This window comes from Lytechinus variegatus, chromosome 8, assembly GCF_018143015.1.
Source record: "Lytechinus variegatus isolate NC3 chromosome 8, Lvar_3.0, whole genome shotgun sequence".
Lineage (NCBI taxonomy): Eukaryota > Metazoa > Echinodermata > Echinoidea > Temnopleuroida > Toxopneustidae > Lytechinus > Lytechinus variegatus.
Genome location: NC_054747.1, coordinates 22,834,811 through 22,861,566, shown reverse-complemented (window position 1 = coordinate 22,861,566; position 26,756 = coordinate 22,834,811). Strand labels below are relative to the sequence as shown.

Below are 26,756 nucleotides of genomic sequence, written 5' to 3'. Positions count from 1 at the left end.
CTCACTCTCTCTCCCTCATGACTCTCGTCCTCTCTTCATCTCTTTCTCTCTTTCTTTCCTTGCACTGCAGGCCCCAACGATCATAATTTTATTTGACAGATATTATGCTCTGCTCACCTTTTGTTTTGTGCACTTTGCGTGCAGTGTAATTCACTGGTATAATGTGAAATCAGGCTTGTTTTATCAAATACATCGGATGGACAGTCCAACTCTCATAATGCTTTATCGAACCTCATATGCCATTCAGCATCATTGCGCATAAATGGCACAGTCACATCAACGATACCGAAACCAATCCCACCGTTGAGTTGCCAATTGAGATAACGTAATGACTTGGATCGGAGTGGAGTGGTTTCGTTGCGGGTTGTGACCGAGGCCTCGTGTCAAGTATCGTCAACCCGCAGCTACAATAAAAGCGTTGCCAATGTTACCGGTCAACCAAACCAGAATGATGTCGCACGGAGAACAGACGAAGGGAATCTCACATGCAGCGATAGCAAAATGGTAAGACCTTTGATCATAAATCGTACTTTGTAAGAAATTCGTTTATTTTAGATGATGACAATAATAATAATCATAATGTTAAATTTATGTAGCGTTTGTTTGTCAAGAGTACAAAAAGCGATGTTTTTGACGCCAAACTGGTTAGGATTTATCATTGTTATAGCTGTTTTCGGGTGCTCTTTGAAAATGCCGATGAAATGCTTTGAAGAGAAGGCGGGAAACTAACGTTTTTTAGCATCCACTTCGTAGACACTTACTGCAACGTTCAGAATCTAATGAAAATTCCCGTCACATCACAGTGGACAGAAATTAGGTCATTGTCGAAAGTTGGTGGACCGGGGCTCAGCACATCGTCTTATGACGATGGTGCAATTAACTATTATAATCCTACACTCCTAAAATAGTTCGGCAACATATTGTCCACACAAATATTGGTTAAAATCTGTCCAAATTGAGTAATAATAAACATAATTTGGTAATAAATTTACTCAATTGGATAATAATTGCCCAGAATATACATATATATTTTACCAACATACATTACCCAACACAGTGGACAGTAAGTTGCCAAAAATTTTAAATGTGTATAATAAAACAAGTGCGTTCTCCACAGTCCAGAACAGCACTGCTGTATTGATGCACCGATTTTCGACAAAGACTGTTTCGTCATTGACAGGATTTTTAGAATTAGTTTTCTGTGTTATAGAAAGTGTCTGTGAAGTGATTAGTAAATTACCCGTATCTTCCAAAGAGGGCAAGAAACGAATTGAGGCCAGTCTTTTTTACTTGATTTGGAATAACATAAGAAAGAGCATAATGTAGGACAGATGAGACAATGTGTTTCGTTACTAAAATCTAAAGAATGAAACCAGGATTCCAAATTATTGTTTATGTTCTTTTACATTAATTATAATGAAACGTAGTTTTCCTTTTTTTAGATACCCAATATCATAAAATAATAATAACAACAAACATAGCATCCATTATTATTTATACGTTATTGTTTATGGTATTGGACATACATTGCAATGAAAGGTAGCTTTTCCTTATATAGATACCCAATATCATATAATAGTAATAATAATAATAATGACAATAATAATAATGATAATAATGATAATAATAATAATAATGAACACAGCATTTATTATGCGCCAACTAGTAAACTATTCCGAGGCGCATAGGGATGGGGGGGGGGGGGGTTACAGAATAAATGAATCGTTTAGGCGCAACAATGAGCAAGAAGAGTGTGAAAATTCAATTTTTAAGTCAAGTTGCGCAAAAAATGGGTCGACATTTTCTCTACTCATGAGTGGAATGAGATGGAAAGTGAGTTTCTGTGCAAACCGTTTCTGACATGCCTCAGTATTTGTTTCACTCGACAATGCATGGACGATTGAGTAAGCATTTGGTCTCGGATCAAAGAAAGGATTTCATCCTTGATATAAAATCATGTTCAATATATGATCGACACAAAATGATTCTTATATGTATTTCTAAAGAGGGAATTCTTTTTTGTGGGAAGCACTGCATCATTGTATTATGGAGCATTGCGTTTTGTATTGGATTATCATTATATATGCAGTATATTTATTTGAATGCACCAGATCTAGATCTACGATGATAAAATGTCAACTTACCTTGAATGAAAAAAATGTCATAAAATCAGTATTGCTACGAGTATGCCTACATTTATTAACATGTAATGTAACGTGTCTCTTGTTTCTCATTAAATCGTGTATCAGTATGGCATCATAAACATATGTGCAAAGGCTCTTATTACGGAAAAATACGGGGAAGCAACGTGGGAGAAAATAAGGTGAGAAATGATTATTCTAACTAACCATTTGGTCTAATTGTCATTTAGCCAAATTGCCACTGTGCCTAATTTCCAGTTCGGTTATACCCATTTCGTCTAAAAAATTATTTGATCGAACACCTTTATAGTTTACTTGGTTAAATAAACTGTTTATGAACCACATTTTCATTTGGAAAAGTACAAAATAATTAGTAGAGAAAGCGGGAATTATTATCATATAGACATTAGTGGCATAACAGAAAATGTGATTAATTGGGTATTAAAAGAAATTGATATACGTAATAATACACTAAACATGTTTGTCCCTGAAGTAAAGAACGCACTGTCATACAGTGTGATCACAGATTGTTCACATAGTGAACTATGTGGAAAGATTATTCACACTGCTGTAAACTCAAATACAATAGTGTGAAGATATTTTCACACTAGACACCTTGACAGCGTGTTCACACGGTCAACTATGTGAATATGTGATATACAGTGCGTCCCAGAAAAAAGGAAACCGGGTTTCCCATATTTTTTTTTTTTAAAAGCAAATTAATTATGATATCTAATTTACATAATCATATAATTTAATTATTCATCTTTATTTCAATACCTTGTATGTAACAACGCTTCACGCATTAATTAGCAAAACGAGTTTTAAATTGTAATGCCAAAACCAGGTTGCGCAGAAAAAAAACTGTATAAGATTGGTTCGTGATACAACTTAGTCGACGATTTGCTCATTAGCATTTCTTTTGTATTCTTTGTTGAGATTCTCTCACTGATCCCTGACTGAGATATTCAGATTCACACGTTAGTTTCTGCGCAAATCGTTTCTCATATGCCTCAGTATATTATTTGCAATCTGCCATGCGTAAACGGTTTGCTAAGCTGCTGGTTTCAAATTAGAGATGAGATTCCACTCTTTCCGGATGAGTATCAAATTTATAGTAAAAACATATTTAGTAATTGTGAAATCTGTCTCTGAGAACGGGTTTCATTTTTTTAGGACGCACTGTATACTGTTAAAATGTTGATATTTAGCAATTGTGTTTCACACTATGAACACACGGACACCACACACTGTGTGAGACAGTGTTCTTTAAAGTAGAGATAGCCCATGTTGAACTGTTGATTTGAATTGATTGATTGATTTTTATCAATGATTTCCGACTGATACTACTTCAGTTATTAGAGTTCTACACATAGTACATGTACATATTATGTTTGTGTAAATGATGTATTCAAATTAAGTTTAGGGCTTGTCTTTTATACCATCTTTTCTTTGTTGACAAGCCCCTCTGTTTTACTTTAAAATGCAAAATATGTCTGACTCAGAATATTTATTTTTATCTAAAGGTAACGTTTTCATACACTTTTATTTTTGATAAGTGTTCCTCAAACCCTCTGAATACATTTTATAATGTATGATATTTTGGCTTAAAAATTGTTGGTTTTGCTATGTTATGCTTCCTATTATGTTGTTATATAAATGTGGCACAGATATAAATAAATCAAATTGAGAACTGGTAAGTAGATCAAATGCCTGTGAAATACACCACTACCACCAGCAAAAAAAAGAAAGAATACTCTTTTTCTACATCACGCTGAAAAAACAATAGAGCAATGATGTAAATAGTAAGATTCACAGTAAACTTCATTGTGACAAAGTGTATTAGAGATAAATGCCTTTTTGTTTTAGTTATCATCATAATTATCAGTTTTCAGATAATATTTCAAGATTTCACATTGATGAGTTGATTTCAAAGTACCAGATCTAAACCTATGATTAGAAAGGTAATTAACCTTGATTTTAAAGATTGTTTAATTAATAATTGTTTGCTTCAATCACTTTCTATTACCTTTAAACGGTTTATTATCCAATGCATGACATACATATTTACATTATTATACATATACCTTGTATACCGTGTAAAATGAAATAGCCCCCCCCTCTCTCTCCATTTTCTGTCTTTCTATCACACATACTCTCACTATCTGTATGCAAATCTCCCTCTCTCTTTACCACACACACACGCACACACAAACACCCATATACACACTAACCTCAACACTGTAAAAAAAATATGGGGAAATTTTCTTTTTACCAGCACGAGGATAATTATGTGTCCAACAAATTTGGGGCAGTATTTTACCCAATGCGGGGAGCATATCGTCCCAGTATTAAAGGTTAAAAGATAAGCAGCAATTACTAAAGAATGCGCAAATTTTTTTATCACACTGGATGAATAGTAAGGCCCAAAAGAAGTGCCCAATTTTGGTTGGACACATAATTACCCTCATGGAACATAACCTTTTCCTCATTCTTTTCTGTCATTAGGTAGTTCTTGCATTTACTACGGGGAAATCCTCTACAACTCGTCGATTCCTTTCAAAATGCAATTGAAATCACAAAGGAGAGCTGAGAGGCTTTTGTCGAAAGTATGTGGACTAGGACAACAGATTATTCGGAGATTCGCACCGGACGGGGCAATTGCAAATATGGCGTTGTCCAAAGTCAAGAGATTCCGATGCTTGTCCCGGTCCCGGTCCACCAACTTTCGACAAAAGTCTTTCGGCTCTCCATTGTAAATTGATTTGCATTTTCAAAGGAATTGCTGCGTTGTAGAGAGTTTCCCCCGTAATAAATGAAAAGTTCGGCTTTTGTCTTCAGGGAGTCAGCAGGCGTGGATGACAAGTTTGTGAACTATAACGTATACGATGACGACGTCACCTACAAGATCGTACATGCTGCATCTCAGTTATTGGGTAATACTCAAGTCTTTTATTAAAGTCCAGCACGATAATGAAAATTGATAGGCTAACATAGCACAGCAATTAGTATGATATTAAATTAGTGCAAAATAAACACACCCCCCGAAATTGGTGAAGACAACAAATGACCAATAATGGTTTAAAATGTATCATGAGGCTTTTTCTATTCAATGCGGTCAAACATTCGTTTTCTTCCGTATGACGTTTCATAAATTTTCATTTAGAACACTAAAATCACTAATATGAGTAGACAGTTGATGTAAAATACTTCATGTAAATATTTGCTTGGTAATATTTAGAAAAAATCCATTTGTTAGTGCTAAATTTGGAAACAACATTTTGTGAAAATAACAGATCGTAAGGAGTAATTTTGTTGAACAAGAATGTACATCCAGTTTAAATCGATTTTTAGTATTCCCTTTCTATGTAGACTTGAATAATAATCGTGATGATTTTCTTCATCATCCTCATTTTGAAAATGTTTATATATTCTTCGGTCAACCTTAGCTAAAGAGTATGCCTTCTATTTATTTATAAATAACTAAATATGACATCAGTGAAGACGATGATTGCCTATAATAATGATATCAATAATGATGATAATATTGATGATGATGGTGGTGGTAGTGATGATAATGATAGTGTTGGTGGTGATGATGATGGTGGTGGTGACGATGATGATAATGATGTGTCGATCGGATGATTATTAGGAAGACAATGATGGCCCTTGGGGATGATTATGAAGGGTCTATGATGATGATGATGATGGTGATGATGAAGATGATGATGATGGTGATGATGATGGTGGTGATGATGGTGGTGATGATAATGCCGATGATGATGATGAGGAGGAGGACGATAGTGATGGTGATGATTGGTCGATGATGATGATAATATTGATCGATGGCGCGCTTATGATTAATCCTTATTTCAGATGTTTTCATTATAAAATGAATTCACAATACAAGCAGATAGATGTTCTTATCATATTTTGTTAATTCGTAGATATATAATTTATTGCATTTTTCCTTTTTCCTGCTAACTTTGTCAGTCTTCGGACTGTTTTACAATGTTTTTTTTTTAATAAACCGAATTGAATTGAAAAAAAAATGAATGTAAAACCTTCTCCAGTCAGGTTTGATCTCTTTTTGTTTATATGAAGCAAATTGTGCTCGTTGCAATATTATTCAACAATTCTATGTCTGTAATTATGTTCAGCACATGTGATTGTTTCAAACAAAGTGGGAATTGATAATAATAATAATAATATTCCGCATTTATATAGCGCTTAATACATCGGAACGACGTCTCTAAGCGCTTTACAGACAAATTATCACCCCGGTCATCGCATCCTTGCATGCCCGCATACAATGTATGCACCTTCTCCACTCCCTGGGGAGCATTCCAACAAGAGTTCCAAGACTCAATTGCTAGGCTTACTACATATAGGCTTTCACATCCTACCGTTTACCCATTTAACACCTGGGTGGAGAGTGGCAAAGTGTGGATTAACGCCTTGCCAAAGGACGCTAGGCCATGGTGGGATTCGAATACACGACCCTCTGATTACAAGGCGAGAGTCAGAACCGCTACACCACGACGCTTCTAATAATGACCAACAATGGTTTAAAATGTATCATGCGTTTTTTTTCTATTCAATGTTGTCAAACATTTTCTTCCGTTTGACATTTCATAAATTTTCATTTAGAACACACAAATCACTAATAAGAGTAAATGGATGTAAAATACTTTACGTAAATGTTTGCTTGGTGATATTTAGATAAAAATCCATTTGTTAGTGCTAAATTTTTGAAACAACATTTTGTGAAGATTAATTAAGGCTTTATCGCGGAACATCGAGATGATTAAGGCCTGTTCTAACCTGATAATGGTCTTCTCGTTATTCGCTAAAGATGGATCCTTGCAGGCTTTGCATGCAGCTGAGAGCTGGAGTGAAAAGGGCAAATGATCGGCAAAACAGGGGCATGAAACGTATAATTAACTGAACATTATACCTCGAAAATGGGTTCGTTAAGCAACCAACTTTATTCAAGAAACAAACAAGAGAGAGGGAGAAGATTTATGATACCTTGTATAAAAATACATTAGATTGATCAGGGAACAAGGATGATAATACCGAGCAGGGTCTCCCTCTAACGTCCCTGTACTGAGGTTGGGGAAATGGTTGGGTGATTTAACGTAACCACGGGCATGATATGTGATTAGTGTTGATTACTCTCGATGGTTAACTACTTTGGATACGACACTGTACATTGTGTAATACAGAGGGTAAATTAATGATTATGATCGAGCCATGCTGAACGTTATAAGGTTGAATGAGCAATTTAAGATTAATAGCCCTGCTAAGCATGTCGGCATGTATCAAGTGTTAAATTATACACGACAGGGAATCGATAAAATAAACATGATAAAGAAAAAATATGGCGGAAACGAGACATAGAAAGAGAAATAGAGAGAGGGAGAGATAGCTTAAAAAAGAAAGAGGAGAAGAGATAGAAGATGTGTTACCATTATAGCGGCTCAATAATAGAGCGTCCGTCTCTTGAACGCGAGGATCTCTGGCTGACTATGTTTCTCCGTTAATCTCTAATTTCACCTTCTTTCAAAAGTTTGCCAGTTTTAACAATTAAACCATAGATAACAAAAAGCTTGATAGAGCATCTATAAGCTTTTTGAGGCCACGGGAAACTCTTAAAGGCGAAATTCATTGATTATAAGTAATGGTCTTCGTGCATACCAATGTAAATATAATTCCCGTGGAGATCATATTCACGCTGTTCCAATGCTATTTTGAAATAAATCTGGAGAGTAGATATCTTAATTTTAAAACAGCTAAAATGCCCTTCAAAGAATCGGCTTCGAACAGGTCACTAAACGTACGGATTTTCGTGACGTCATGGAGTGGGATAGTGCACAGCTAGATCGAGAGTAGCTCTTCACTCGTGTGTATGCCGGACGTTAGGGCGATTCCATGCTAGAAAAATCAGCCATTTTCACAACATTTTTCAACCTACTGTCCAAACAAACAAGAAACTTAAATGTTTTTTGTGGTACTAGTAAAGTAATACTGGGCAGTCATGTAAAATAAAATGACAACCAACACAAATATGTTGTCCATGGGTGATTTTTTTTTAAAATTTGATGGATAAGAACTTAAAAGTGATCTGTCTTTGATAAATTGTTCTTTATTTTGCTAGTTTGCTCCATGGACGAGGTCTGGGAATTATTCGGTGTATACTGGGTAATCTGGTGTATGAGAAATGGCTATGACATCCTCTTCCGGACTCTTGGTGGAACGTTGAGTGAATTCTTGAAGAGCCTGGACTTCTTGCACAGTGTTTACATGAAAACCATGTACCCCAAAATGATTGTGCCTTCGTTTAGAGTTGAAGAAAAGGACGAAAGTAACTTCATTCTACATTATTATTCCAGCAGAAGAAAACTAGGTGGGATCGTTCTTGGTAAGTTCTTTAAGGAGTTTTTGCACCGCGAGGTAGAACGCTTAAAAACATAGAAAATGTATTGTTAAATGTCCTACATGACAAAGAACAACCAAGACGTCTCTGCCGAAGAGTGGCGAATCTAAACACCACACTGCAAAACGTCCGGTGTTGATTTAACACCAGCCCGGAATCTATATATGTCAACACCAGAGAAGTATTGAAACAACAGTTTGGAATCAAACTGATGCTGTTTTGATACTAATTGGTGTTTGTATAAACACCTATCTGGTGTAAAACAAAACAAAACTGATGTCGATTAACACCTCTCTGGTGTGGACATACATAGATTCTGGGCTGGTGTTAAATCAACACCAAAGTTTTTGCAGAGCACATTCTTCCTGGACTCTGGTGTAACGACATACTTCCAATTCTTCGTCAGCTTCGAAAGTAGGAATAAACTGCTGTCCCGGTTCAGCAGTTGCCGACAAAGACTTCCAAGCTGTTCATTGTCGGTTGACGGGCATTTTCATTACATATACTCTGTTCGAGACTCCGTCGTGCGTTGTGGAAACGAAAATTCCCTACGCTATAATATGTGGACTTGAGAAGGAAATTTCGTTAAGTACTATCTTAGATTTCTTGCCCAATTAAAATACAAAGTTCACAGCTGTTTTTCTTTCTTCTCTTCCTCAGCCGAATGTTTGAAATATGAAAATTGCAAGATGATTTCGCTAACGATTAATCTTCTTAATGTCTTAAAACCTGTATTAAAATAACTATCTGAACATTATTCATTTTCAAATTTATAAATTATTTACCAATAACAGTAATAAACAATAACCATCTTTTCTTAATATATTTGAAAGAAACTCTAAATCGTTGCTACGTAATCCTGACATGTAAGCACCCTTGTTAGAAGTGCATCACATTGCCACCGGATAATTTTTTTGTCTCCCTTTTTTTAGGGATAGTGAAAGGCGTCTCTCGGATCATTTTCAATTCATCAATCTCGATGCATATAATTGATCATAATGAAGTAACCATTCTTGATAAGGTCAAAGATTATTACCGATTCTATATCCGGGTCACGGACTATCGATTACCAGCTATCGGAGCACACGGAAGAATCACCGATGAGGTAAAGATTATAGCAATACCTAAGAATTATTGCTGGGCAATATTAAAGTGAAAGAGTTTAACATTTCATTGTCATTAATTTGAGGAAATTTGAATTGAAATACTTCGCTCCAAATAAATTCGTTTGATAAGTCTAAACGACCTTGCCAAAAATGTAAACAAACGGTTTCTCCTTTATATGTATCCACGACCAAACTATAATAGTGTTCAGCTGACATTTTCTCGACATTTATTTCGAAAATCAATAACATTTGATGTGGGTGAATTTGTGGACGGGTAGTGCGTGATGGGAAGGAATTAACGTGTTGACCATTGAGATTAGCTTTTTCTGTTGGCCGAGATATAATGTTATCCTTTTTAAGGATAAGTCCACTACGACATAACGTTTACTTGAATAAAAAGAGAAAAAAATTGACAAGTATAACACTGAACAATTCATCAAAATCGGATGTATAATAAGAAAGTTATGACATTTAAAACTTTCACTTAATTTCACAAAAAAGAGTTGTATGCACATCCTGGTCTTTGTGCAAATGATGGACTGATGGCATCACCCACTCACTATTTATTTTGTACTTTATTATACGACATAAGAAATATGATAATTTCCTCCACATTGTCATGTGAAATAAAGTTTTATTTCTCCCTGAACATGTGGAATTGATATTGTTTAACATTTTGTGGTTCACTCAAGTTTGTCCTTAATGTCACCTTGGTAAAAATGGAAATATTGTATAATTCAAACAATAAAAAAATAGCAAGTTCATCACCGACTCTCTCATTTGCATGTCACTAAGATGGGCATATAATTAGTTTTTTTGAAAAACAAGCGATACTTTAAAATGTCATAACTTTCTCATTTTACGTCAGATTTTGATGATATTTTCAGTGTTGTGCTTGTTCGATTTTTCCCTCATTGGTTCAAATCAACATTTTCTGTGGTGGACCTGACCTTTAATGATGACTGGAAGTTCAAAGTATAAGACCAGTCATGTGAAAAACAAATCTGTTTCAAGCCCCTCCCTTCTTGACACCGACACCCACAAATTCCTACCCCCACTCTCACTATCTTTCTCTCGTTTTCTATCGCAAACTAATTGCACTATTCCAATCCTTCATTCGCGATCATCCCCCACAATATTGCCCTCTCTTGTTCCATCTCCATCGCTCATACAGTACACTCAGCACATAATTATGCTCCCCACTATGTCTCTTGCACACACACAAACACACACACACACTCATTGTATCTCGCTTGCACACTCATTCTACGTCCTTCCCCTTTCTTCCATCTTCTCAAACACACACACATACACACACAAACCAGTATATACTTTCTCACATGCACAAGTCTGATATCGCCCCTCTCTCTCACACACACACACCTGATATACACACCCACAATTTATATATCGCTATTTATTTCTGGCATGATAGTGAGGTAAAGAAAAAGAAATGAAAGTCAACGGAAACGTATAGGTAATTTGTTTGATAGTGAAGTCGGTTTCTTAAATTTTTGAGGTAGGCATATATGGTTATTAAGTTTTTTTCCCCTGGCGTTGCTTTCTTTAGGAATGGAGATCTGTCATAAGTGGGAGGAGTAGCAATATCATTCGTCATACATCTATTGGATCTTATCGCCAAGGACTAACAAGCATACGAGACCATTCTAAACTCAGCTGCTATGATTTAGCAATGCCTTGTCAGAGGATTGACCAACATACATTCCATCCAAACCTGCCTGAAAGGTATGAAATTATTATTATCATATTAAGCTCTTCAACTCCTTTTCATTGTCCTTCCATTTCATTCTTCTTGGTTTTCGGCTTAGTTGTCTTATTTCCTTTGAATTTATTTAGTCTTCTTCTTCCTCCTCCTTTTCCTCCTCCTCCCCCTTCTTCCTCCTTATATTTTGTTCTTCTTCTTCTTCTCCTTCTTCTTCTCATCTTCCCTTTTTCCTCTTACTCTTCTTTGTCATATTCCCTTCTCCTTCTTCCTCTTTCCTCTACTACTTCTTCTTCATCATCTTCTTCCTCCACCATCGTTGTCCAAAACCTCAACTTCTGCATTCTTTTCCCCTTCTTGTTCTCCTCGCGTCTTTCATATGAAACCCTTTTAACACCGACAGCCATGAAATGCATTACCAAACTGTGTTGATTATATGCATTATTGCCAATTTTAAATAGGTTAAAACACTCAGGCTTTAGCACTTTATAAGACACCCACAAAAGATTTAAAACACTTCCATAATATAATTTTATGTGCAGAATTTGATGCTACGATGCTAACGTCTATAACTCTACATCATGACAGAGCCTTATTTTTTTTTTAGTTTTCTGGGTCTCATTAGGTAAAAAGGTTGCAAGGTCGCATCTGTCATTTTCTGTTTAAATTAGGGTACCTTTGTTGCATGTAAACATGATTTTGTATATACCAGATGTGATTTTTTCTAATCATTTTATTTTAAGCCTACGGGTCTTAAAAATGTAGGCCTATGTCATATTACTTCACGAAGAACCCCAAATTGGTAAACGCAATTTCACTACAAGTACTTTTTTTATTTTTTAGTACTTCCCATAGTCATGACAGTTATTATGAGGTATTCATAAATCTGCATTATGTAAGTCTGTCTAAAAGGTTTAGTAAATATATAATCGATTGACATTCGATAATCACAAGTTCGGCATAAACTATAGTTCTGAAACTTTAATGCTATATGTTTTTTTTTTTTTTTTTTTTTTTGGGGGGGGTAATTATTATTACTATAACACATACATGTCATGGCCCTGGGAGGTTGGGGTGCTGGGAGTCCTGAAGCACACTCAAAATTTTCTTTGGGGGTGCTGCGTGTGGGGGTTATTTTTCATTGGCAGCACCCCCTGGAAACTGTTAGGAATGATAAATTACAGAAATGTAATGAAAATAAACCACGTTTTATAGGAACCTCCCCCCCCCAGAATTTTCCTACACAATGCATCAGTTGTACGTATAGTTATGTACCTATCCTGTACATGATAAGAAAAGTGCTTAGAACGTCCCTTTTTAGGTCTGAAATCTCAATTTCTTTTCCGCTTGCGCTTCGCTTGTATCGGTTGTATATTATATATCTGTTATGTTCATGATTAAAAAATAATGCTTAGAATGTGCAGTTTTTAGGTCGGAATGTCAAAGATTTTCATACATATATATGTATATATATATATATATATATATATATATGTGTGTGTGTGTGTGTGTGTGTGTGTGGGTGGGTGCGTGTGTGTATATGGGGTGCATTGCATGTGTGTGTATTAAAGAACAATTTAAAACTCGATTGTATCCCCCCCCCCCCCGGCCACCTTTTAGGACAGATTTCAGCCCATGTCAGCACTCAATAATAATAATAATAATCAATCATGATAATATTAACAACAATAATAATGAGTATCATTAGTATTATTATTATTAGTAGTAGTAGTATAGTAGTAGTAGTAGTAGAGTCATTTTATTATAATTATTTCATCATTATCAATATGCACAATACTGTGTTGTGCATATATTATCCTTTTGTAGAATATCAATTGATCGTAGTCACCTCGATGTGATATTAGATGTTAATTTATTGATCACACTATGTTAGATCATTTTATTTATAGGATGTTACTTGATGGGCCGACATTCTGCAAGGCTTTCCCATACCACGTGGTCTTCAACAGTGATCTTATCATCATGCACGCAGGAATCAAGGTATCCCCTAGTCTAGATCTAGACGTTAGTAGTTATTTCTTCGGAGAACTCGACATTCATTCATTGCATGTTTTATATATAGAAGGCCCTCCACGCTATTCCGGTGTTCCCTCTTTTAAAAAAAAGATGGAAAAAAGACAGACTCAGGTATATTGTTGTGTATACTAAACTGATCAAACTTTTAAAAGGGCACTGTCCTTTCAACTCAGTCAAACCGAACATTGTTTTTTACACATGCCAGCTTCAATAATCTTGACTACGCACGTTTCACAATATGACAAAACAAAGATCAATGGAAATGAGATGGGATTAAATAAACTTCCCAATGTATTTTATACACATGTTCTTCTCGGGCACGTTTAAGTGATTGGCTCAATCACAAAGAAGCCTCAGGAAATTAACATCAACATTTTAAATGACTGGAACAATCAGACAGCAACACACATCCCAGGGGATATCTTGGTACGCGGGAAATAATCTGAACACGATGTGTATCAGTGTGTTTCTCACACAGATCCCACACTTGCTTAAACTGTGAAAACAAGTACTGTAAGCTTCATATAAAAAGAACAATATTGTATAAAAAAAAAAGATAAAAAGCGTTTTTACCGTTTTCTGTTTCTCTATCATACCGTGTAACTCTATCATACCAATATAATCCAATTACTAAAACGAAATTTATCTCACATTTTGCCCACCCTAGACCCACCCCCAACGAAATACTCTGATGCCCCCTCCGCGGGGTGGATAATTTATAACCCCTTTATTGTAACAAGCTTTATTTATCTGATTGATTTACATACAATATGTATTCTCATTTCGATGTAACGTAGAATGAAGAAAACCGTGTTTTCACCTTTACTAAATAAAGCGTGTAGCAGTTCAGACAATTTCATATAAAACAAATATGCAGGGTTTTTTTTCATTAAAAATGTTTTCCCCTAATTTTATTTTTATTCAGCTGCAAGAATTTTGCCCACGTGCCTCGGTAGACAATACAAACCTTTGTGACGTCATACAGCTCAACCATCCTGAGATTGACCTTACGGCACAGAATATTCGCTTGTTCATTGACATGATCTTCATGGTGTCTTTGAAACAATTAAATAGGAAAAATCATTGCTTGTCTATGAGAGGTACATAGACATGGATGAATAATTGATTGATTAGTTCATACATGGACCTATTACGGATGGACATTCAACGAGAGCATTTTATGACCACCACCTGTTTCCAGCTGTCAAAATCGCTGTCTAACCCTTAACTTTCTCTTTACGCGGTTTTTACGACCACCGCCCGGGGCGATTGTTTACACAAGCTCCTTTCGGCCAATGATCGTCACCGAGTGATCACTGGCCCTCTTTCGACCAAAGAGGGTCATGTTTTAGCCCCGATTGCCAAAAGGGAAAGTCCTTACATTAGCTAGAATGCAATGCGCAATTCATATCCGGTTTTTCAGTACATGATTTTAGGTTGTCTATTATGTGCAATTGTCGTCTGACCATGAAAAAAAATCCCGTTAAATTTCATCAATCCTGTGGAATTTTACGCCCAAATGAAAATCAACTTCTGACCGAAGGTAAGCGCTACTATCGACATCAATACCGTCCGAAATAGATGCATTTTTAACGTTTTTCCGCACATTTCTCTGTCAAATTTCAACTGCATCTTTGCCGTAATAGGTCCATGGTTCATATAAGTGTCTAACGATGCGAAAAATCACTGAATAAACAAAAGAAAAGAAATTTTCTAAACTTTGTATTTTATACGATTGGATATTTTATTCAAGTTAGGAAGTAATGTAAGAATTTAAAACTATTCGTCGTCCGCCGGAATTTAATTGTAATGATGTCAACCAGTGGCTAACAGTGGGAGGGGGGGGGGGGGGTCATGAACCCTCAAAAGTTTAGACTAAGGGGAAAGACATAAAGCGAAAGAGAGGGAAATTAAGTTATTACATATAATACCATTTAGTTTTTTATTATTAATACAAATCCTATTAAAAATTTATTTTTCGCTTGCTTTGCTCCCTCGTACCTTATTATGAATTATGCCCCAAATACGCAATATGCCTCGACTTTTATTGCTTCATTACGCTACTTACATGTATTTATGTCCACTACTTGAATAAGAGAGCAAACGATATATAGGCCTACATTATACATGTTATTAAAGGCATATCATATCAGTATAAACATTGCAATTATGTACGAGATATTTAATAATTTTCTCCCCCTTTTCTTGCATTTCCAGGGCAGATGGTTGAAATGAAAAAGAGTGGTCTTTTCGTCTTTCTGTCATCCCCCGTTGTGACGTCACTGACTGACCTACATGCAAAAAACATGCATTTTTCTGATATTGCACCTCATGACGTCACACGAGATCTGATCCTCTTCAACCAGCAACGTATAGTAGAGGTAGGACATTAAACATTTATAGTGCAATTGGATTTGTTCAAAGGTGTGTTATATTGATATCAGTGAGACATTAGTCAAAGAGAGCGTAATTTTATCCAGGCAAGAGGGATTACTAAGGGGGGGGGGATGTGATAGGTTTTTTTAATATCTTTTTATTCATTTATTCATTTTTATTCATTTATTTGTTGTTATTATTATTAACAGTAAATCTTTTCAAAATGAATGAATCTTTGTTCATTTTTCTTCAAATGTTCATCATATTCATTCCATTATATTTATTTCACATTTTTGCACTTAACAACCACTTGTACGACTTGTTCTCTCTTCTATATATTCTTTCCAATCACTCTATTTAGTGACTATTGGCAATTCACTTGTACGACTTGTTCTCTCTTCTATATATTCTTTCCAATCACTCTATTTAATGACTATTGGCAATTCAATGTATGTTTGCAAGCCTCTAACAATAAAAGAAACAAACGGGAACAGCATTTCAATTAATACAACCATTTAATAGAAATAACAGATCAAACAAATATATCATTCAAATCTATTTCAATTATAAGGATTAGTTCATCCTGTTGATACAAGGATAAATTTATCTTCATTTCAAAGCTACAGGAGGATAAATTTATCCTAATTTCAAAGCTCCAAGAGGATACATTTATCCTAATTTCAAGGCTACGTGAGGATAAATTTATCTTAATTTCAAAACTACATGAGGATAAATTTATCCTAATTTCAAGGCTACACAAGGATAAATTTATCTTAATTTCAAGGCTGCATGAGGATAAATTTATCCTAATTTCAAGTTTACACGAGGATAAATTTATCTTAATTTCAAGGCTACATGAGGATAAATTTATCTTAATTACAAGGATACACGAGGATAAATTTATCTTCATTTCAAAGCTACACAAGGATAAATTTATCTTCATTTCAAAGCTACACAAGGATAAATTTATCCTAATTTCAAAGCTACACGAGGATAAATTTATCTTAATTTCAAGGCTACATGAGGATAAATTTATCTTAATTTCAAGGGTACATGAGGAAAAATTTATCCTAATTTCAAGGCTACACGAGGATAAATTCATATTAATTTCAAGGCTACACGAGGATAAATTTATCCTAATTACAAGGATACACGAGGATAAATTTATCTTAATTTCAAGGCTGCATGAGGATAAATTTATCCTAATTTCAAGTTTACATGAGGATAAATTTATCCTCGTGGAGCTTTGAAATAAGGATAAATTTATCCTCCTGTAGCTTTGAAATGAAGATAAATTTATCCTTGTATCAACAGGATGAACTTATCCTTATAATTAAAATAGATTTGAATGATATATTTGTTTGATCTGTTATTTCTATTAAATGGTTGTATTAATTGAAATGCTGTTCCCGTTTGTTTCTTTTATTGTTAGAGACTTGCAAACATACATTGAATTGCCAATAGTCATTAAATAGAGTGATTGGAGAGAATGTGTAGAAGAGAGAACAAGTCGTACAAGTGGTTGTTAAGTGCAAAAGTGTGAAATAAATATAATGGAATGAATATGATGAACATTTGAAGAAAAATGAACAAAGATTCATTCATTTGGAAAAGATTTACTGTTTATTATTATTATTTTTTTTTGGGGGGGTGGTTGCTTGTTTTCATTGTTTATAGATATATTTTAATAGCACCGTAGGGCGTCTCAAGTCCCCTTCGAGAATACAGGTAAAGATTTTAGAATTCATCATTCTATTTTTCACACCCCCCCCCCCATTCCAGGTGGAACTCGCGAAAGAATTAGAACAGAAGAAAGAGGAGCTCCGGACGTTAATGAGAGATTTAGCAGCGGAGAAGAAAAAGACAGATAGTCTGTTATTCTCTATGCTGCCGAAAGAGGTTGCTAACGATCTAAGAGAAGGACGACATGTTCAAGCCGGTAAATGTATAAATACATGAATTTCTTAGAATGACATATATTAGTACTCACCTGGGGCCCGTCGTACAAAGAGTTGCGATTGATCTGATGGATCGCAACTATGGAAAGCCAGCAACGTCGACATCTAAAATACATGTTTGTTCGAAATAATTACTAGAAATGATGTATGTCCATACATTATCTGTTTTCTTAACAATTCAGTATGCTGCTTTTTATTTTCAAAGGACATCAAACGAATTTCTAAAAGAAAAAAATGATGACATTGTTGGATTTCCATATACTTGTGATTGATCGGATCAACCGTAGATCTTTGTAAGACGGGGCCCTGGCATGCCTGGGGAGCCTTTCATCAATATTTTCATCGGACAAATTGTCAGATCTGACATCTTTCCATGATTTTGATTGGCTGAGAGGCACTGTTCTTATGGTAACTATCAGATATAAAATGGGACTTGTCGGACAAAACGTCCGACAAGTCCTTTCACGAAACGCCCCCAGGTCTACAACCACATGGTTTGTTAGATCTAGAAGGTTCGGATATTCCGAAGGTTCGGCATTCCGAAGGTTCGGCATTCCGAAGGTTCGTATTTCCGAAGGATCGGCATTCCGAAGGTTTGTATTACCAAAAACGAAATGAAGTTCGTAATTCCGAAGTTTCGTTGGCCCGAAAACAAAGTGAGGTTCGTAATTCCGAAGGTTCGTTAATCCGAAAACGAAATGAGGTTCATAATTCCGAAGGTTCCTTAGTCCGAATTGTAATGATTAACGAACCTTATTTCGTTTTTGGAATAAAGAACCTTCGGAACAACAAACTTTTTTTTCGTTTTTTGACTAACGAACCTTCGGAACATCGAACCTTATTCGTTTTCGGATTATCGAACCTTCGGAATAACGCCACAAATGTTCGGATTAACGAACCCTTTTACGTTTTCCGATTAACGAACATCGAGGTATAGGCAATTTACGTGTTTCGGAATCACGAACCTTCGGAATAAAGAACCTTCGGAATAAAGAACCTTCGGAATTACGGAATGTAACCATCAAGACGACTCTTCTAAGCACTTTACAGATGTATTTAGCCCGGTCGTTGGATTCAAACAGTCATTCCCACACACAATGTGCGCACATCCTCCACTCCTGGGGGGTTATTTCAGTCGGTTGCCGGTGAGGCGCAAATCCTACCGGTTACCCATTTAGCACCTGGGTCGAGAGTGGCAAAGTGTGGAATAACGCCTTGCCAAAGTATGCCAGAACGTGGTGGGATTCGAACACACGACCCTCTGTTTACAAGGCGAGAGTCTCAGGACCACTACACCACGGCTCCTCCACTGTACAGTATGAAATTCAACTATGTTTGAAACAAGCAAAGGGATACCTGATTACATCTTCCAATGAGAGGAAACCATACGTTCATGTATTCATGGCTCTGTTATTCTTTTACTCATCCATTGCAATTAATTATGATCTTATATTCCTGCTTTTATTGCAACTTATTTAGATTGAGGGTTAACTTTCCCTCAAACATGACAGGTCCACAGACAGAAAAGAATATTTTCCTACACATATTGCAAAAGTAATGTTCAACTAAAAGCCAAATTAATATTTTCCTCTCTGATTTACATTCTTTAGGTGAATACCCTGAGGTAACAATCATGTTTAGTGACGTCGTCGGGTTCACCGATATGTGCTCCCAGTGTCAACCCATTCAGGTCGTACACTTCTTGAATGAAATGTACAGCATGTTCGACAAATTAACAACTGTCAACGAAGTCTATAAGGTGAAGACTGCATCCTTTGTTGAGTTCATGAATATGGGCGGCGCCACAAATAGGAGGGCAAGCGTGCAGTTCTATATGAAGAAAAAAAGAATAATGATGAATAAATAATGATGAGATTCAAAAATAAAATCTCAGAAATTTCCTCACTAATACTGTATGTACAAAAATCACAAAAATCCACTTGCCAATGGTCAGAGACAAAGAGAGAGCTTTACACTTCAGTCTCTCTCATTATTTTCCGATACAGGAGGGAAAACTGGGTAGGAATTTGAAAAAAATATATATTTACAGCGTTTCTTTGGCAGTCAATGTAAACCTTTTATGGCTGAAAACTTTAACTGTGATCATTGCAGTTAATATTTGAGTAACGTGTGTCATTGTTGTGAGAACGTGCAACTTTATGCCGTGGTCTATCGGTTCTCATGATCACTGCAAATCCACATGAGTCTTTATTGAGCCCGCTTCTTTTTGTTATTTATTTATAAATGTGTTGTGAGACTGACCACCTGATTTGTTACTTTCCCTAATTCTTAATGATAGGTTGGACCAGTTGGTGGTGCCTAAATGATCCGAGGTGCTTTACCGTTCCCAGATCAATATCTTTCGAATAAATTTCCAATTTTGAATGGCCTACCACAGGAGTCTATATTGGGTCCGCTTTTTTTGTTATAAATGGGTTTTAAGAATGGTGGTTTAAAAAGTCTTAGTCTTAATGATGATACATGTTGAAAAGATGGGCGATGAATACATTGTTGGAGGTGGTTAACCAATTCCTGTTCATTATCTTTCAAATGATCCAATTTCAAATATTTCACCACAGGAGTCTATATTAATTGGGTCCGCTTCTTTTCTGTAATTTTCCAAAATGGGTTGTGAGAGTGGTGGTTCAATATGTTTCTTTCTATAATTGTTAATGATAATCATATAGATTGAAATAATCTACGATACCTTCATGGTTTATGGTGGTTAAACAGTTCTAGGTTCAACATGTCCTTTTCATTTATGCATTTTCAAAAGGTGTACCATATGGTTCTATATTGGGCCTGCTTCTTTTCGTAATATTTACAAGTGGTCTATAAGAATGGACATTAAACATGTAACCCCCCTCCCTATCTCTCTCCCTCTCTTCTCTCTCTCCCTCTCTCTCTCTCTTATTCTTAATGATAGGTTGAAACAATCGGTGACGCATACATGGTTGCAGGAGGCTTACCCGTGCCCAGTTCAACACACGCTGCACGCGTTGTATCGTTCGGTCTTGACACCCTTGAGGTGATCCCCAAGCTGCAATCACCGGTATCGGATCACGAGGTCCAGGTTTGTTAACCTGTCAGCTACTGAATTCTGTAATTCACATAGCCTTTGTACGGGGACCAGCCACTTTTAGTACCCAATGGTATAATAGAGACATTCTGATTTGCAGGTTGACGTACGTACTGTACAGCATAGTGGGCAGGCAGTACACTTGCAATTGGTGCTTGCGCATGCGCTGAACCTGCTAATAGGTAGTCGCTTGTGAACATATTGGCATTACATCATCCCATGGTTATTGACTGAAATAAAAGGAGGTAGTAGTCTCACAATACAGACACTCCGAATAAACTGGGGTTTTTTAAATACCTTTTTATACTTACTTTTTTGTTTGTTCTAATACCTGCATTTCTATTTGTATCTTTTTGGGTAAGTTTGTTTTGACACTGCCCAAAATCTTTTGGGGAGAAGAAAGAATGATATGTAAAAGACTGAAAACTAATGAATATTCATTGTGGTTAATTACAGATCCGTATTGGTGCACATACGGGACCAGTTGTGGCCGGGGTGGTAGGACAAAAAATGCCGAGGTACTGTTTATTTGGTGACACAGTGAACACAGCATCTCGTATGGAAAGTCATGGTTCCCCGGGGAAGATTCACGCAAGCCATGAAGTTGTGAAGTAAGTACTTCTTTAAAAAATACATCACAGTTCTTCGATCAACTATCGTTATAAGTTATTGATCGACAAGTCTCCCTGTTTTTGTTTTTTTTTTTGGGGGGGGATTAATATCAAATATATGAGCGCAAAGTTTCGTAATCATAAATCATGGATCTGTTACATATGTTCGTAAACTTGTTTATGGACCTCTTCTTGGCGCAGTTGAGTCTTGAATAAAGTTATGAATGGAAAGCAAAATGTTTAAATGCATTAACATGGAGAAAAAAATTCTCAGTGAGTTTATATGCTTGTCTTGTATTATAGGAAACTTAAAAAGGTTCTTTAAAAGGTTCTAAATCACCTTAAACTGCCACTTTAGAACCCTTTTTAGGTATTTTGTGAAAATAATGATAATTATAAGGTTCTTGAGAAGGTAAATACCCCCTTTTTGAACTCTTATTCTCAATGGTTGCAAGAATATGGGGAATAAGGTTCAAAAGTTCAAAAGTGATGGCGTCATACTTCGGTGTCAAAACAAGGGTAATGAGACATTCGCCCAAGGTTAGGAAAAATGGTCCTCCGCTAATGACTCTGAAGATAGAGGCGCAGGATTGGAGTTGAGATAGAGTTTTGGTATATACAGATCAGGAATAGGATTGATGCTGAGGTAAATGGTAGTATTTGCAGTAAAACACAAATTTCGTGAGAAAGTCTGTAAAACCAAGGTTAAGTATGACTATATCATCGTGGATCTAGATATGGTACAGTTACATAAACTGAACTTTGTGAAATCATAAAATCTAAGCTGAAATACGATCACACTGAAGATCGCCAACACAGATAGGCACACGTGGGACAGTGTATTATTATTGCTGGAATAAAGACCCGACGGAAGTGACCGAATCCGCGCTTATTTTGCTTATTTCTCAGCAATTACACAATTTCATACAAACTGACACTTGGGTGGTCATTATATTAGATTCTGTAAAAAGTCATTTTGAGATCAGTCGTTACCAAAACTGGAATTTATCTTTAAGCTTAGGACTGGCCTATGTGCATATTCAGAAGGACATTGTCGCAGGAGCAGATGCCACGGATGAAACCTTTTAAGTGACAAACGAAAATGTTTATCTTTTTTTATTAAACAGATCCATTTCTGATGACGATCGATTCCATGCAGAAATCAGGGGAGATGTCGTCATCAAAGGGAAGGGAAAAATGGATACATACTTCATTGTGCGCTCATCCTCAAAAACTACTACCTCATCGACGTCATCTGTAAGCAATCAACTTTCCATTATGACGTCATCTTCATCAAGAGAAGGTAAAATAACCAGGTTATACTTTGTTATACTTTGTGATTGATTATTGTAGAGTTCGCGTCGACTTCAAAGGGTGGTATAGGTACAGATGACTGTTTTTATATAATACATGTATATATAGGCTTTATAATGTGGACCGCATAGTTGTTAGGTAAACGCTGCACATCTACGGAAGATGCGCGGGATTTTATTTTATTGGGAATTAAATCTTTTTATTAAAGTAGAAGACAGAAAAACTGGGTTTGTTGCTGGTCTTGTACCAGTTGAGACCCTACTTACTTTGTGATGAGTCCGGATCGTGTCCTTGCTACAGATCGACATGAAGATCGACAGAAATGGCGATGATGTTAATAGAGAGTATTCGCATGAATTACTACGGAGGGTTTCTCTACAACGCACCGATTCCTTCCAAAATGCAATTAAAATAACAATGGAGAGCTGAGAGGCTTTCGTCGAAAGTCTGTCGACTGGGGCAGCAGATTATCCGACGATTTGCACCGGACGTACAATTGCAAATGTCTCGTTGTTCAGAGTCTACATATTCCGATGCTGTAACGGTCCAACAACTTTCGTCAAAAGCCTCTCAGCTCTCTCTTGTGATTTGACTCGCATTTTAAAGGAATTGGTGTGTTGTCGAGAGTATCTCCATAGTGAGGTAGTATAAAATGCGAAAATTTCGAAATGATTTGATACGATGATGATGATGATAATTTGGTACTGGTAGTTGTGTCAACGAAGACAGCGATGATCTAACTGCAGGGGATGACGAAAGCCATCATTATGTCGATAATGGTAATCAAGAAAGATGCTGTTGATAACGCCAATGATGTGTGTGATGATGAGGGTAATTAAAATAATAACCAACATTCATGCCATCTCTGCATATGTAACTATTATCCGTTTCGTCTCATGTGTAAATCTTGATTTACAGGAAACAATAACAAGACTGTGGAGGTTCAACCGATTTACCAACCTGCTTCGGATCGATTAGAGCTTTCAGTTTTGTCAAATTCAGCTCATATTTCGAACATCAAAGTGTCTTCAAACATCTGTTTGATTCTGTAAAATGGTTTTAGTGTTTGTATATATTTTCTATTATTTATTCATGTTTATATATATATATATATTATATTGACTTTGGCAACACTTTGAAGACCGGGACTATATAACCCACAAATCGTAAAAAAACAAATAGAAAAGGCAAAAGAAAAACTAAAGAACAACTCCTCACATATCAGTCCAATCCAAAACAAAACAACAACATCTACTTCCCCATGACCTTCTCACCCGTAACAGCCAAAGTACCAAATATAATTAAAAAACATTTCCCCATCCTACAACAATCACCAACAACAGCCAACATCTTCCCGAACAAGCCCACTACTTCCTACCGTAGAAGGCGCACCATACACAACCTCCTTGTCAGGGCTGGACGCGCGTTTCCGTTTTACACCCTGGCGAAGGCATTTTCCGCAAAAATAGCTAAAAAGCGACTAGTGAAGAGTCTACACATGTCGCTGGATAGATATGCAAGTCATAACAGTACAACTGCACCGCATGCATGGCATGCAATCTGCACAGCCACTGTGATAGCACAGAGTTCCATTTCATGTGCAGAGAGCAGTCATATTAAAGGGGAAGTTCACCCTGAAGAAAACTTTGTTGTAAAAATAGCAGAAAAAATAGTAAAAAATATTGGTGAAGGTTTGAGGAAAATCCGTTAAAGTGTAAGAAAGTTATTAGAGTTCAAAGTTTTGGATTTGTGACGTCATAAACGAGCAGCTGCCTCATGTGTTATGTAATATAAAATGTATGAATTTCAAATTTTGTATGGTTCCTGATGACTTAATTTTGTTTTCTTTTCATGATCGGATGTGAAATGATTTGTCTATTGATATACAAAAGGTACAGTGAAAACTATTTTCAATTTTCTGAGAAAATGGCATTTTATTGTTTTTTACCATTCGCTATGTAGGAATGCTGCTCGCATATGACGTCACAAATCAAATAATTGAAATTCTAATAACTTTTTAATTAATTGATGAATTATTCTCAAACCTTCGGCAATATTTTTTATTATTTTTTCTGCTATTTTTACAATAAACTTTTTGTCAGACTGAACTTCCCCTTTAATTACAAAGATTCCGGACATATATTTTGCAGTGGCGTTTGTATCCCGATACACAAGGAGGTGAAATATCCACAATTCGGGTAATTGATATCCTAAATTAATTTAGTAAGCAGTAATAATAATGATACGACAAGAATAATAACAATAGTACAAAACGAAGGAGAATCTACATCATGCAGAAGTCCAGTGTTTCAAAATGATTCTAAACGATGAATTAAAATATAGGCCTACTACTTCTGCTACTACTATACTACTACTACTACTACTACTACTTCAACTACTACTACTACTACTACTGTACTACTACTACTACCTACTCTACTACTACGTACTACTACTACTACTACTGTACTACTACTACTATACTACTACTGTACTACTACTACTACTATACTACTAATACTACCTACTCTACTACTATACGTACTACTACTAATGATAATATGTAAATGATAATAATGATAATTAAGAAGAAGACTGAAGAAGAAAGTCGGAGTTATATAAATAACTTACAATTCTACTATACTACTACGTATACTACTATACTCTACTACTGCTGCTACTACTACTGCTACACTACTACTACTAATCCTGTTCATAACAATGACGCTGATAATAATAACAATAATAATAATGATAATAATAAATGATAGTGATAATAAAAAAAAGTAATCATGATAATATTGTCAACAAACTAAGTAATTCATAATCATATAACAATGATGCTAATGACAATAAAGTATACTAAACTCCTAATCATACTACAAAACAAAGTAAAAACTACTTGTAGCAATTTATAATCAACAAAGTATTGTCCAGTTATCCCTTAAAACGGAACGTCCAGGCTGAACTGAATATTTCTATTTTAATAAATAGAGTAATATTCACAGAGCAAAATGGTGACAAAATTTTCAAAATCAGATAACAAATAACGAAGTTCCTAGTTTCATCAATATAGCTGTTGTCGCGATAATGAGAACTGGTAACAGATGGACAGACAAACGGTGCACAAATAACAGACGGAAAACATGATGCTTCCAGCAACTTAATTCACTGTGGTAATAGCAAGGATATTGAGAAAAAAAAATAAACTTACAAGCCATTTTCGGAAATAGAGATGTAAGTTGTAAGATATTCTATCATCAATTTTTGTATCTGAAGAAAATCTTAATATGCCTTCTTAGGAGGGAATTTTGTTAATCTTTAATAAAAGGGGATGAAGAATACATAGAATAGACAAAGTGACTGCTTTTACTACATGTTTATCAACTATTATCTGTGGATAAGCTGTACTTATTTTATAATGTAAACTATTTGTATGCTGGCTTTTTTCTTCTCTTATTTATTTATTCTGTTATATTCTAAATTACTTTTAACGATTATATGTGATTTGTTATACAAAATTATGAAAACCCAATAAAACTTTTACAAAGATTCACTGTGGTAACTAAAGATCCAATCACTGTTATTGCAGTAACATTTACGGTAAGACAGACAGACCTGATAACATGGTTATCAGGTGTTCCTGATAAAAAGCACTGCTTTTAGCGGATACCTCCATTTTTTTATTTTATAATGGTTATGATATTTTGCTTATATATAATACTCTGATTGCTTTTTCTTTCATCTAAAAATAAACAAAGGTCTATTTTACATCCTACCCCATCCTACTCATATAAGAATGCAATGTCATACCAACAACGGTTACAGAATATGTTATTCTTCTTCCATGACAGTGAGAGGGCAAATTTCCTTACCAGCAATTCGGCAAAGGCAAACATTACATGCATTTTGCACATGTTCTGCAGATAGCTTCGGTGTGGACTTTTATACCCTTTTTACACAGGCTAAAAT

The 26,756-nt window shown here is 35.7% G+C and overlaps 1 protein-coding gene across 1 annotated transcript; it reads left to right on the top strand.

Annotated features, from left to right (window-relative positions):
• Window positions 1-80: 80 nt before the first annotated feature.
• On the top strand, window positions 81-23,890 carry LOC121420763 (guanylate cyclase soluble subunit beta-2-like). Its single transcript, XM_041615407.1, has 15 exons — window positions 81-504; window positions 2,250-2,323; window positions 4,983-5,077; window positions 8,302-8,565; window positions 9,513-9,685; window positions 11,257-11,432; window positions 13,320-13,410; window positions 14,372-14,546; window positions 15,664-15,827; window positions 17,605-17,761; window positions 19,391-19,539; window positions 20,707-20,853; window positions 21,316-21,470; window positions 22,598-22,773; window positions 23,703-23,890. The coding sequence occupies exons 1-15, from the start codon at window positions 502-504 to the stop codon at window positions 23,834-23,836; spliced, it is 2,133 nt and encodes a 710-aa protein (XP_041471341.1). The 5' UTR covers window positions 81-501; the 3' UTR covers window positions 23,837-23,890.
• Window positions 23,891-26,756: the final 2,866 nt, after the last annotated feature.